The 12,412-nt window shown below is 51.1% G+C and overlaps 1 protein-coding gene and 1 pseudogene across 1 annotated transcript in view; both read right to left on the bottom strand.

Annotated features, from left to right (window-relative positions):
• Positions 1–248: 248 nt before the first annotated feature.
• LOC114202449 (small ribosomal subunit protein bS18m pseudogene) lies at positions 249–675 on the bottom strand (annotated as a pseudogene).
• A 1,285-nt stretch (positions 676–1,960) lies between these two features.
• Positions 1,961–12,412, bottom strand: part of NFATC1 (nuclear factor of activated T cells 1) — a 106,599-nt gene continuing 96,147 nt past the window's right edge. The window contains exon 11 of the mRNA XM_028095633.2: positions 1,961–3,735. Within this exon, the coding sequence (XP_027951434.1) occupies positions 3,686–3,735 (50 nt within the window). The 3' untranslated portion in view covers positions 1,961–3,685. The remainder of the gene's footprint in view (positions 3,736–12,412) is intronic.

Consider the following 12,412-nt stretch of genomic DNA (forward strand, 5'->3'; position numbering starts at 1 on the left):
AGCTGTGCAGAGACACCCTCCTTGAGATACCGTTGGTTGGCGCACTGCCCAGGGATGTTGCAGGATTTGCAGAAGTGGAGAGTTACTATGGGGTCCCTCCCTGAGGCAAGAGTGGGGGCATGGAGAGTTGTCCCAGCGGGGGATCCCGACTGCTCAGATCAGGGGGACACCCTTGAAACAGAGAGGCTAATGTACTTGGATTTCTTTTTATTGTAAAATATGTTTATTGATGGTAAGACTCCTATAATTTATTCCCGATACCTGATGTTACAAACTTTAGGGTCTTTGAGATATGCAGGATCTTTGTATGTAACCGGCATAAACCCCATTATTTGAAATCTCTTAATTGCGTTTGTGATTTCTTTGTTTCTTCTCACAAAGACCTGTTATGTGCCTTCCATAAACGCATCCAGTAAATGGAAAAATAAACTGGGACAAAAGCTGTGCGTTCTTATAATCTACACGTTTTCCACACAAGATACATTTTTTTAAGAGGCTCCTTATAAGGATTTTCCATTGGAACGGGCAGGTCCTCGTTGCCGGCTACCTGTTTGTATTGTGAACGACATCCCCACAGCACCGCGTGAGTCCCGGGATCTGGCAAGCAGAGAGCAGCCTTTACGAAATGCGCGTTTTCCTCCCTAGATCAACGCAAATAGCAACCAGAGCCGCCATGGATCCTCCCGTACTTGGATTTTTATGCTTGGGTTGCACTTGGTTACGAGGAGAGATTGGATGTTTACTGGACTTGCTCCATACCACATGGTCTCAAACTTGGGAAGGGCTGGAATCCCAGCAGCAGAGGGAGGACAAGCGATCAGGGTCTGCCACACGAGCCCCGGGCATGGCCGCCCCCACAGCACACAGTTCTGGGGACATGCTGCATGATCCCAGTCGCTGAGGGAGGCTAGTGGAGGGCAGGCAAGGGGTCCCGATGCTCCAGAGTCTCGGCCAGCTTGGGTCATGCTGACCTCGATCTCAGCTCCCCAGGAGATGTTCTCATCTATGTACATCCATGGCTTGCTAGAGGTGATCCTGAGGGTATGTTTTCCTTATTACACAAAAATCAACCTAAAATAAATGAAGCTAAGTAAATAGGTATCCGCAGAAGCACTGCCTCTTTGCAGAAACCATCCCTTATTTCATTGATTTATATTTTGGCTTCTGGAATATAAAATTCTGTTGTTGGGAATGGGGGGGCAGGTTTATAAAAACTCACTTTGAAATTAAGAGCTTCCAGGATATTCTTGAGGGAGGGAAGCCCAGCCCCGGCGGCCCTGTGAGCCTGCTCTCAGGAGGGGTGGGCAGAGCTCCAGATTCCCTGTGTGTCTGGCAGGCTCTGGGGTTCCCAGCCCGTGATGGGCCCCGCAAGTGCCCTCTCTTCTCCATGACCCCCACCCTGCCCTGCATCCCGAACTCCCCTCGGAGGCCCCTTGGCCGTGGCCGCTCTTCCCGAGGGGGCAGGTGCGTGCCAAGCACACATGCTAGGTAATGAGGATTCTTCTAGAACTTCACCTCAATCTTAGCAAAAGAAACAGGAAACCTTGCATTTTATAAAGCCCTAAAAGTAAAATATTGTTTCTGACAATTCAAAACAGTAATTGCTGGAGAAGTTCTGGGTTTCATACGGTTTTATGAACAACTGGATGCCATTTTCCCACCTGAGCCTGAAGTGGCTTTGGGCGGGGAAGGGGCCAAGTCGCTTCAAGGAACAGGGAACCCAGGTTACCCTCCAGATCAGAGTGTTTGGCTCAAGAGAAGGCTCCCTGCGCACAGGGCCTGGGGGAGCATTTCTGAGGTGCTGTGTTGGGAGCATCCAGGCACGCAGCCGCACGGCTACCTCTCTTATGGCGGGCTTCCCCGTGCACGTCTAGGCAGGAGTACGAGAACCCATGAGAGAAAATCCCTTAGAACCCAGTAGAATGTTCCACACAGGTAATGAATCACTGGCAGACTCAGATTGTCCAGCAAGAAATATTGCTTTATTGGGTCTATTTCCTAACTACAAGCACAGCGGACACAAATACCAAAACAGTTCCTTTCCATAGACGGCGTACTGAGAAGAGTTTCATGCGAGTCCTGGGGTGCTAAATGCAGGCTAAGGTCTGGGCGGCAGGCGGGGCCGTGGCCTGTGAGGAGCCATATGCCATCACTCTTCACAGCTGTGTGCAAATGCTACAAATATGGCTTTCAGGTTTGTGTTCTTTCTGGGAGTCCAACAAAGATGACACATAATTGTACAGAAGAACATTTTAAAAATAATTCTGCGGAAGAGCTTTCTCCACCATATACCATTATGTTTAATTACTATAACTTACATCCTCCACCTGAGGGTGCAATTCAGGCATGTTCCAGGAGGGGGCATAAATTCCTAAGGCACAATTACCAGGTTAAACATGTTTTAATTAAACCATGCTTTTTGGTTATGTGAAACAACAGGTCACGGCGAGTAATAACGTGTAATAAGCTGTTAATTGTACAGATGCAGGGGGAGCAGCAGAGCTTAGCTAACCTACATGTTAACAGTAACTAATTGGGAACGAACCACAGGCGCTGCGTAAACGAACCACAGGCGCTGCGTATTAAAACATTTTTGGTAACTGTTTCCTTAGACGAAGCAGAGTTGTAAGGCTTCTGTGAAGGAATAATCTTACAGCTGAACAAATATATTACACTCCTTTCGTGATGTTATTTACAGTTGCTTTCCCATCTGCTGTTTGGTAACATCTGGGCATCAAGAACGCACCTCTCCTGGCTTTCTGGCGAGTTCGGCCAGCGGCGCCGCCCAAGACAACACAGACCCGGCGGACGGGAGATGCGCCCCCGCGGACGTAGCTGAAAAGCCAGATTTTGTCTTAGATGCGTTTTCCAGAACGGATACGGTTTATTGCTAACTCGGCAGCCCTTGCTGGGCCAAGACCGCACATCACCAGCTCTGTCATTTATCTGTGCATAAATATGTGCCTGTAACTGTACATCCAGCAAATGCAAGGTCTGTCCTGGGGCAGACAGACTTCTTTTTTTGTCCAGCAACATATCTTGTGCTATCATCTTACTTGCGCTACGTTCAAAGCCAGATTAAAAACAAAACCCTAGCGTGCTACAGTTAACAATCCTATGGTGTCGGTAACACAGGGGAGGGGGCGGGTGACGCCAGAGACGACAGGATTCAAGATCCCTAAAATGCGCTGAATAAGGCAACAGGCTGCACACTGCAGCCCAAGGGAAGCTGATAAAAAGCAGGAAGCGCGTGTTAGGTTTTTCTCACAATGCCTAGCTTGCCAGTATTCTCCTAATTTATACAAAAGAGAAAGCCTCATGACGAAGCGTCTTTATAGCTTTTGCTCCTACAAATACCCTCCTGGTGGCAGACTCAATGCTCCATCCTATGGCGCCCTGACACTGGGGTCTGGTTAATAAGGCACTTCCAGTCCTGAAGTCCGGGGGTGCCCCCGGGGGCCCCATGAGAGACACACTCGCTTTCCTGCCCCCGTCGGTCCGTCCTCCCTGTCACAGAGCTACTTCTTTGAGCGGACGATGCAAATCTTCAGTAAGCTGGAGTTCTGACGGGCACCAGGGATGTGTTCGGTCTACTTAGAAGTCCTGTGTCGGAGCTTGACCATCAGCGGCCGAGCCGACACCGAGCCAACACCGCGCGGCTTCCGAGTGAGTTCCGTGTGGCCAGCTATGATCGGATGTTGGTGCTGGAGAGATCATTCCGTATTATTTCATTTACTGCAAGAAAACACAATAGAGAAACCATTAGGGAAACACCGCTCTGCCCAGAACTGTTGTAAGAACCAGAAATCCCATCAGCCACGCTTTCAGCCCGATACGCTGAGCCTGTGAAAAGGGTCTCCCGGAGGGGTGGGACTCCTTCCCGCTTCCCACCACGGGCCTGGGATGTCCTGAGCCAGCAGCATGCAGCCGCCCGGGCCCGGCTCCGCGACAGCAGGGGCATCACCGACAAACTGACTCCTCGATCGTGGGCCCCGGGAAAGGGTGCCTGGTGCTGGTCCAGGCAGGCGATTCCACCAGCAAGATCCGCAGAGGCGCCCCGTGGTGGAGGCATGTCCTTGAGGTCCAGGCTCAGAGAAGCCCCTCTTTAGTTTCGTCCTCGGACAGGCCACGTCTGAGAGGGGGGCCGACCACGGGGTGGCCGGGGCCTCCCTTTGTTTGGGGCTCTTCCTTCACTTCTGCTTCCTTGTCCGTGTCCACTATCAGCATGTGGCTTTTGGCAGCAGGAGAGGAAATGAGCGAAGCTGGCAAAGGCTACACAACATCCCTCTCTCCACCCCCTGATCGGCCCCCAGATAGGGGACGCGTCCCCACGGCCCACTTTCCTAACAGAACTGGGAGGTGCGGGGACACGTGCTCACGTCACGGAACTGCCCGGGCCTCCCTTTGCTGCCCAGATAAACTCCCCGTGTTTCTGCAAAGGCCCCGGCACATCCCAGAGCGGCTTCCTGCAGCAATTAGCTGGCACACCTGTCATCACCCCCACTCCCTCCCCTAAATGCCCTTTCAACACCCCCGCTATTGTTAAGAATAACAATAATAAAATGTGGTTGGGGGAACCAGGAATTGTGTCATGGTTGCTGATAACAGAGCCCACTGGCACCAGCTTTACAGCCGGGAGCCGACTACCGAGCCCCAGGCCTACCCGCTGCCTGGCCAGGGGGCCGCCGGTGGCGGGGGGAGGGTGACTCACTGCATGAAACAGCAGACGCACACAGCAGGCCAGGGTGGGCGCCAGGCCAGCCTGCCTGCAGAGGACACATCTGCCTGGGACACGGATGTGATGCACGACCCCCGGACACGCAGCCACACCTTCTCTGAGGATGGCACTGACCTTCATGCAGAAAACACCGGGAGGGGCTGTGGCTCGCCTGGGCCAGCACAGGGACCCCTCCCAGCTAGCTGTTAATGAGGCAATAATGAGGCCCAGGTGCTCAGACCAGCTCTCAGGACGACACCTGTCCCTGGAGTGTCCCAGGGGCAGCTCGTTAGCGGCAGGCAGTTTTTCCGTGACACTCCGGCTGCCCAGCTCTGCCAGGCCCACTAGAGAGCCCTGACGAGTGCCTGGCCACGGCCCCTGGCACGGCAGGGCAGGGCGGCTCCCCCCACCACTTGACCCGGAGACCACCACAGCGTCCCCAAGGCCTCGTGCAGCGCGCTCTGCTGGGTTCCTGGAGCACAGACGGGAAGGGGGCAGGCACGGGGCAGCAGACACGGTCCCACTCTTCTTCCCACTTCACTCGTTTGGCCTCTTTTTTGAGAGGCACGGGTCCAATTTATACTTTGCAGAACCCTGTTGTATCAAAGAACATTTTGACAAAGAAAAATAACGAATCTCAGTGTCTCTAGGGTACTGCCTTGGTGAGGAAAGGCTTCCCGGCAGAGTGGGCTGGACATCCTTTCCATACAGAGCTGTGACAGCTGACGTGGCAGGGACCGTGACCACCCCACAGAGCATGTCGCTGTGGCTGGCGTGGCACGTGGCCCCTTAAAACTGCTTCATGGTGACCCTTCTCATTTCATCCTGAACCCGCGCCAGGCCATGAGCCCAGCAGGTCTTCCTAACCCACGTTCAGATTAAGCAGAAGGTCTGGAGGGCACACGCAGGGGAAGGTGGACCAGTTGCCACAGGCAGTTTTGGGTCCAGGGCTGCAACACTCAGCCATGACACCGAGGGATGAAGCCTCCTACACAGGGGCAGCGTGGACAAGATGCCACGGAGCGATGGGGCCGGCCCGCTCAGTGACACACGCCAACACTGGGTTTCCTTGCTCATTCCACTAGCAAGGACAGCTGGCCTCAGGCCACAAATCCGACCTAGCAAGAGCAGACACTGGGTGGTTGAAAAGTCCTCACGGGTACTAACGTCAGGGAAGTGGGGGGTCTGAAGGGTAATAATGCCGGGGATATGGCAGAAGGTGTGAGGGGTAATAATGATGGGAACATGAGGAAAGTCTGAGGGGTAATAATGACGGGGAATGTGGGGGAAGTCTGAGGGGTAATAATGACGGGGAATATGGGGGGGTGATAATAATGATGGGGAATATGAGGAATATTGTGTAATAATGGGTAATAATGATGGGAACATGAGGAAAGTCTGAGGGGTAATAATGACGGGGAATGTGGGGGAAGTCTGAGGGGTAATAATGACAGGGAATATGGGGGAGGTCTGAGGGGTAATAATGACAGGGAATATGGGGGAGGTCTGAGGGGTAATAATGATGGGGAATATGGGGGAGGTCTGAGGGGTAATAATGACAGGGAATATGGGGGCGGTGTGAGGGGTAATAATGACGGGGAATATGGGGGAGGTGTGAGGGGTAATAATGACGGGGAATATGAGGAAAATCTGAGGGGTAATAATGATGGGGAAAATGGGGGAGGTGTGAGGGGTAATAATGATGGGGAATATGGGGGAAGTCTGAGGGGTAATAATGATGGGAATATGGGGGGAGGTGTGAGGGGTAATAATGATGGGAATATGGGGGAGGTGTGGGGGTAAAAATGACAGGGAATATGGGGGGAAGTCTGAGGGGTAATAATGATGGGAACATGGGGGGAAGTCTGAGGGGTAATAATGACAGGGAATATGGGGGAGGTCTGAGGGGTAATAATGACGGGGAATATGGGGGAGGTCTGAGGGGTAATAATGACGGGGAATATGGGGGGAGGTGTGGTGGTAATAATGATGGGGAATATGGGGGAAGTCTGAGGGGTAATAATGACAGGGAATATGGGGGAGGTCTGAGGGGTAATAATGATGGGGAATATGGGGGAGGTCTGAGGGGTAATAATGATGGGGAATATGGGGGAGGTGTGAGGGGTAATAATGACGGGGAATATGGGGGAGGTCTGAGGGGTAATAATGACAGGGAATATGGGGGAGGCGTGAGGGGTAATAATGACGGGGAATATGAGGAAAGTCTGAGGGGTAATAATGATGGGAAATATGAGGGAGGTGTGAGGGGTAATAATGACGGGGAATATGGGGGAGGTGTGAGGGGTAATGATGGGGAATATGGGGGAGGTGTGAGGGGTAATAATGATGGGGAATATGGGGGAGGTCTGAGGGGTAATAATGACGGGGAATATGGGGGGAGGTGTGGTGGTAATAATGATGGGGAATATGGGGGAATTCTGAGGGGTAATAATGACAGGGAATATGGGGGAGGTCTGAGGGGTAATAATGATGGGGAATATGGGGGAGGTCTGAGGGGTAATAATGACAGGGAATATGGGGGAGGTGTGAAGGGTAATAATGACGGGGAATATGAGGAAAGTCTGAGGGGTAATAATGATGGGGAATATGGGGGAGGTGTGAGGGGTAATAATGACGGGGAATATGGGGGAGGTGTGAGGGGTAATGATGGGGAATATGGGGGAGGTCTGAGGGGTAATAATGATGGGGAATATGGGGGAGGTCTGAGGGGTAATAATGATGGGGAATATGGGGGAGGTGTGAGGGGTAATAATGATGGGGAATATGGGGGAGGTGTGAGGGGTAATAATGATGGGGAATATGGGGGTAATGACGACAGGGAATATGGGGAGGTGTGAGGGGTAATAATGATGGGGAATATGGGGGAAGTCTGAGGGGTAATAATGGGAATATGGGGGGAGGTGTGAGGGGTAATAATGATGGGAATATGGGGGAGGTGTGGGGGTAAAAATGACAGGGAATATGGGGGGAAGTCTGAGGGGTAATAATGATGGGAACATGGGGGGAAGTCTGAGGGGTAATAATGACAGGGAATATGGGGGAGGTCTCAGGGGTAATGATGGGGAATATGGGGGAGGTCTGAGGGGTAATAATGACGGGGAATATGGGGGGAGGTGTGGTGGTAATAACGATGGGGAATATGGGGGAAGTCTGAGGGGTAATAATGATGGGGAATATGGGGGAGGTGTGAGGGGTAATAATGACGGGGAATATGGGGGAGGTGTGAGGGGTAATGATGGGGAATATGGGGGAGGTGTGAGGGGTAATAATGATGGGGAATATGGGGGGAGGTGTGGGGGTAAAAATGACAGGGAATATGGGGGGAAGTCTGAGGGGTAATAATGATGGGGAATATGAGGAAAGTCTGAGGGGTAATAATGACAGGGAATACGGGGGGAGGTGTGGGGGTAATAATGATGGGGAATATGAGGAAAGTCAGAGGGGTAATAATGACAGGGAATATGGGGGGAAGTCTGAGGGGTAATAATGATGGGGAATATGGGGGGAGGTGTGAGGGGTAATGATGCGGAATATGCAGTTAGGTCTGAGGGCTAATAATGACGGGGAATATGGGGGGAGGTGTGGGGGTAATAATGATGGGGAATATGAGGAAAGTCTGAGGGGTAATAATGATGGGAATATGGGGGAAGTCTGAGGGGTAATAATGATGGGGAATATGGGGGGAGCTGTGAGGGGTAATGCAGAATATGCAGTTAGGTCTGAGGGGTAATAACGATGGAGAATATGGGGGGAAGTCTGAGGGGTAATAATGACAGGGAATATGGGGGAAGTCTGAGGGGTAATAATGACGGGGAATATGGGGTAAGTCTGAGGGGTAATAATGACGGGGAATATGGGGGAAGTCTGAGGGGTAATAATGACGGGGAATATGGGGGAAGTCTGAGGGGTAATGATGGGGAATATGGGGGGAGGTGTGAGGGGTAATGATGCGGAATATGCAGTTAGGTCTGAGGGCTAATGATGATGGGGAATATGGGGGGAGGTGTGGGGGTAATAATGATGGGGAATATGAAGAAAGTCTGAGGGGTAATAATGACGGGGAATATGAGGAAAGTCTGAGGGGTAATAATGACGGGGAATATGGGGGAAGTCTGAGGGGTAATAATGACGGGGAATATGAGGAAAGGCTGAGGGGTAATAATGACAGGGAATATGGGGGAAGTCTGAGGGGTAATAATGACAGGGAATATGGGGGAAGTCTGAGGGGTAATAATGACGGGGAATATGGGGGGGTGTGAGGGGTAATGATGCGGAATACGCAGTTAGGTCTGAGGGCTAATAATGATGGGGAATATGGGGGGAGGTGTGGGGGTAATAATGATGGGGAATATGAGGAAAGTCTGAGGGGTAATAATGACGGGGAATATGAGGAAAGTCTGAGGGGTAATAATGACGGGGAATATGGGGGAAGTCTGAGGGGTAATAATGACGGGGAATATGAGGAAAGGCTGAGGGGTAATAATGACAGGGAATATGGGGGAAGTCTGAGGGGTAATAATGACGGGGAATATGGGGGGAGGTGTGAGGGGTAATGGTGGGGAATATGCACTTATGTCTGAGGACTAATAATGACGGGGAATATGAGGGGAGGTGTGGGGGTAATAATTATGGGGAATATGAGGAAAGTCTGAGGGGTAATAATGACAGGGAATATGGGGGAGGTCTGAGGGGTAATAATGACAGGGAATATGAGGAAAGTCTGAGGGGTAATAATGACAGGAATATGGGGGAAGTCTGAGGGGTAATAATGACAGGGAATATGGGGGAAGTCTGAGGGGTAATAATGACAGTGAATATGGGGGAAGTCTGAGGGGTAATAATGACGGGGAATATGGGGGAAGTCTGAGGGGTAATAATGATGGGGAATATGGGGGAAGTCTGAGGGGTAATGATGGGGAATATGGGGGGAGGTGTGAGGGGTAATGATGCGGAATATGCAGTTAGGTCTGAGGGCTAATAATGATGGGCAATATGGGGGGAGGTGTGGGGGTAATAATGATGGGGAATATGAGGAAAGTCTGAGGGGTAATAATGACGGGGAATATGAGGAAAGTCTGAGGGGTAATAATGACGGGGAATATGGGGGAAGTCTGAGGGGTAATAATGACGGGGAATATGAGGGAAGTCTGAGGGGTAATAATGACAGGGAATATGGGGGAAGTCTGAGGGGTAATAATGATGGGGATATGGGGGAAGTCTGAGGGGTAATAATGACGGGGAATATGGGGGGAGGTGTGAGGGGTAATGGTGGGGAATATGCACTTATGTCTGAGGACTAATAATGACGGGGAATATGAGGGGAGGTGTGGGGGTAATAATTATGGGGAATATGAGGAAAGTCTGAGGGGTAATAATGACAGGGAATATGGGGGAGGTCTGAGGGGTAATAATGACGGGGAATATGAGGAAAGTCTGAGGGGTAATAATGACAGGAATATGGGGGAAGTCTGAGGGGTAATAATGATGGGGAATATGAGGAAAGTCTGAGGGGTAATAATGATGGGGAATATGGGGCAAGTCTGAGGGGTAATGATGGGGAATATGGGGGGAGGTCTGAGGGGTAATAATGATGGGGAATATGGGGGAGGTCTGAGGGATAGTAATGATGGGAATATGGGGGGAGGTCTGAGGGGTAATAATGATGGGGATATGGGGGAAGTCTGAGGGGTAATAATGATGGGGAATATGGGGGAGGTCTGAGGGGTAATAATGACAAAGAATATGAGGAAAATCTGAGTGGTAATAATGATAAAGAATATGAGGAAATTTGAAGGGTAATAATGATGGGGGATATGGGGAAGTGTGAGGGGTAATAATGAGAGGGAATATGGGGAAGTGTGAGGGGTAATAATGCCTGGGAATATGGGGGAGGGGTCTGAGGGGTAATAATGACAGGGAATATGGAAGTCTGAGGGGTAATAATGACGGGGAATATGGGGGGGAACTGAGGGGTAAGAATGTCAGGGAACGGAGGGAGGCTTAAGCAAGGCAGCCAAGAACCTTCTAGTTCCTCAGGGTTATAGAGACCACAGGAAAAATAACACGTGTTTGACAAGATAAAAGGGGAAGAAGCCTCAGAAGTGGGCTTCCCCTTGCTGCCCACCGGGGCACCTGAGCCTGGAAGGGGGAGCCCGTGTTGGGTAGGAGTGGAGAAATCACTGAGTGTGTCCTGAGCCATCCGGGACCCTCCTGTGTCCTGGCGCCTGACCTGCTCTCTGTGACCCCAGCCTAGCGATCAGGAGGATCTCGAGAGAGCGGGCAGCACTCCTGCTCCGTCTCGGGGATCTGCTGGTTTCTGATAGGCCACCAGCCCTGCCTGCCTCCCAACAAGGGTCGGCAGGTCATCGGATGCCCCTGTGGTCCAGGCCTGGCACCATGAAGTAGAGTCACGATGGGTCAGACATCTCAGGAGGGCACTCAAGAACCAGCACACATGCACGAATGCCCTGTCAGACCAGCCCTAGGTGCCCCGGAGACCGCGCGGGTAGCTGACAGAAGGGGCAGGTGGCCGGTGTGACCTGCACAGTAGACCCACACAACTGTGCACACCACCAAGAACAGGACAGCCGCAGAGCCACACTCTCTGGGCAGACACAGTCCATGCTGTGGCCCTGCAGGGAGAGCCATGAGGGTTCTTGTCCCCAGACAGATGGCGCAGCAGGGCACGCGCATCAGGGTCCTGTTGCCCCTGGCCTTGTCCTGGCCACGGCCTCCCACGTCCCTTCCATGAGGTCATGGTTCCGGGTCCCTGTGAGTGCACGGCCGCCCCCGGGGGCTCTGTGCTGGTTATTTTGGGGGTGGCTTTCTCTATGACAGTTTCCCACAGTGTCTTCTCTCTACTGATACTTTCCATCTTCTTATTCAGCTTTTCCACCGACACACAGGGTTTTTTCTTTGTCGAAGTATTTTGAACTGCAGGTAACATGTGACCTTCGGAGCTTGTCAGAGACCTGAAAGAGGAACCTTTGCTTTGCTTAGTGTCAGATGTCCCTGCAACAGGATGTGGTGAGCTGTTACACCACAATTTAATTTAATGAGAAAGGTTTTTTCCCTTATATTTAAGTTTTCTCTAAAATGCTCCCGAGGTGGAAACTACTGTTTTTTTCCTAAAACTTATGTGGCAATTTGAGTTTTTGTTTTAATCTGGGATATGTACGTAGGACACACACAGACGCGTGTCCACACCACCTCTTTGCATATAGCTGGAATTGAGTGAAAAGAAAATTAGTATTTTTTAACATTTAAAAACTAAAATATACAAAGTACAGGCACAGCCCCTCCCCCAAAGTATCTGTGGATATTCACCGTATTGATCCGACCGCTATGCAAAGATCTCACAGCTATTCATAAAGAAGCTGTGCAAATTAATCGGGCGAAGTGTCCTTTTTAAAGCAAAATTTCGTTACTTTCACATAATGAGTTTTTTTCATCACCATTTTGGAAAAAATTGAGCTTAAAACCTCGTGTTGTAGTGAAATGCCCTCACTTCATCTTCAGGCTTCACTCACGGGCTCTTGTTGGACTCTCCTGAGACTGCATGACCCAAGGGGTTGGGGAGGGTCCAAATCTCATTTTTTACACATTTTGCTTTTAAGCAAAGTTTCCCCACGTTTCTGAACTCTTGGTTTCCGAAAGCAGCTAAAGCTCTCAAAT

This window comes from Eumetopias jubatus, unplaced genomic scaffold, assembly GCF_037043125.1.
Source record: "Eumetopias jubatus isolate StellerSeaLion01/CBP00866 unplaced genomic scaffold, mEumJub1_p1.0 scaffold_16, whole genome shotgun sequence".
In the NCBI taxonomy this organism is placed as follows: Eukaryota; Metazoa; Chordata; class Mammalia; order Carnivora; family Otariidae; genus Eumetopias; species Eumetopias jubatus.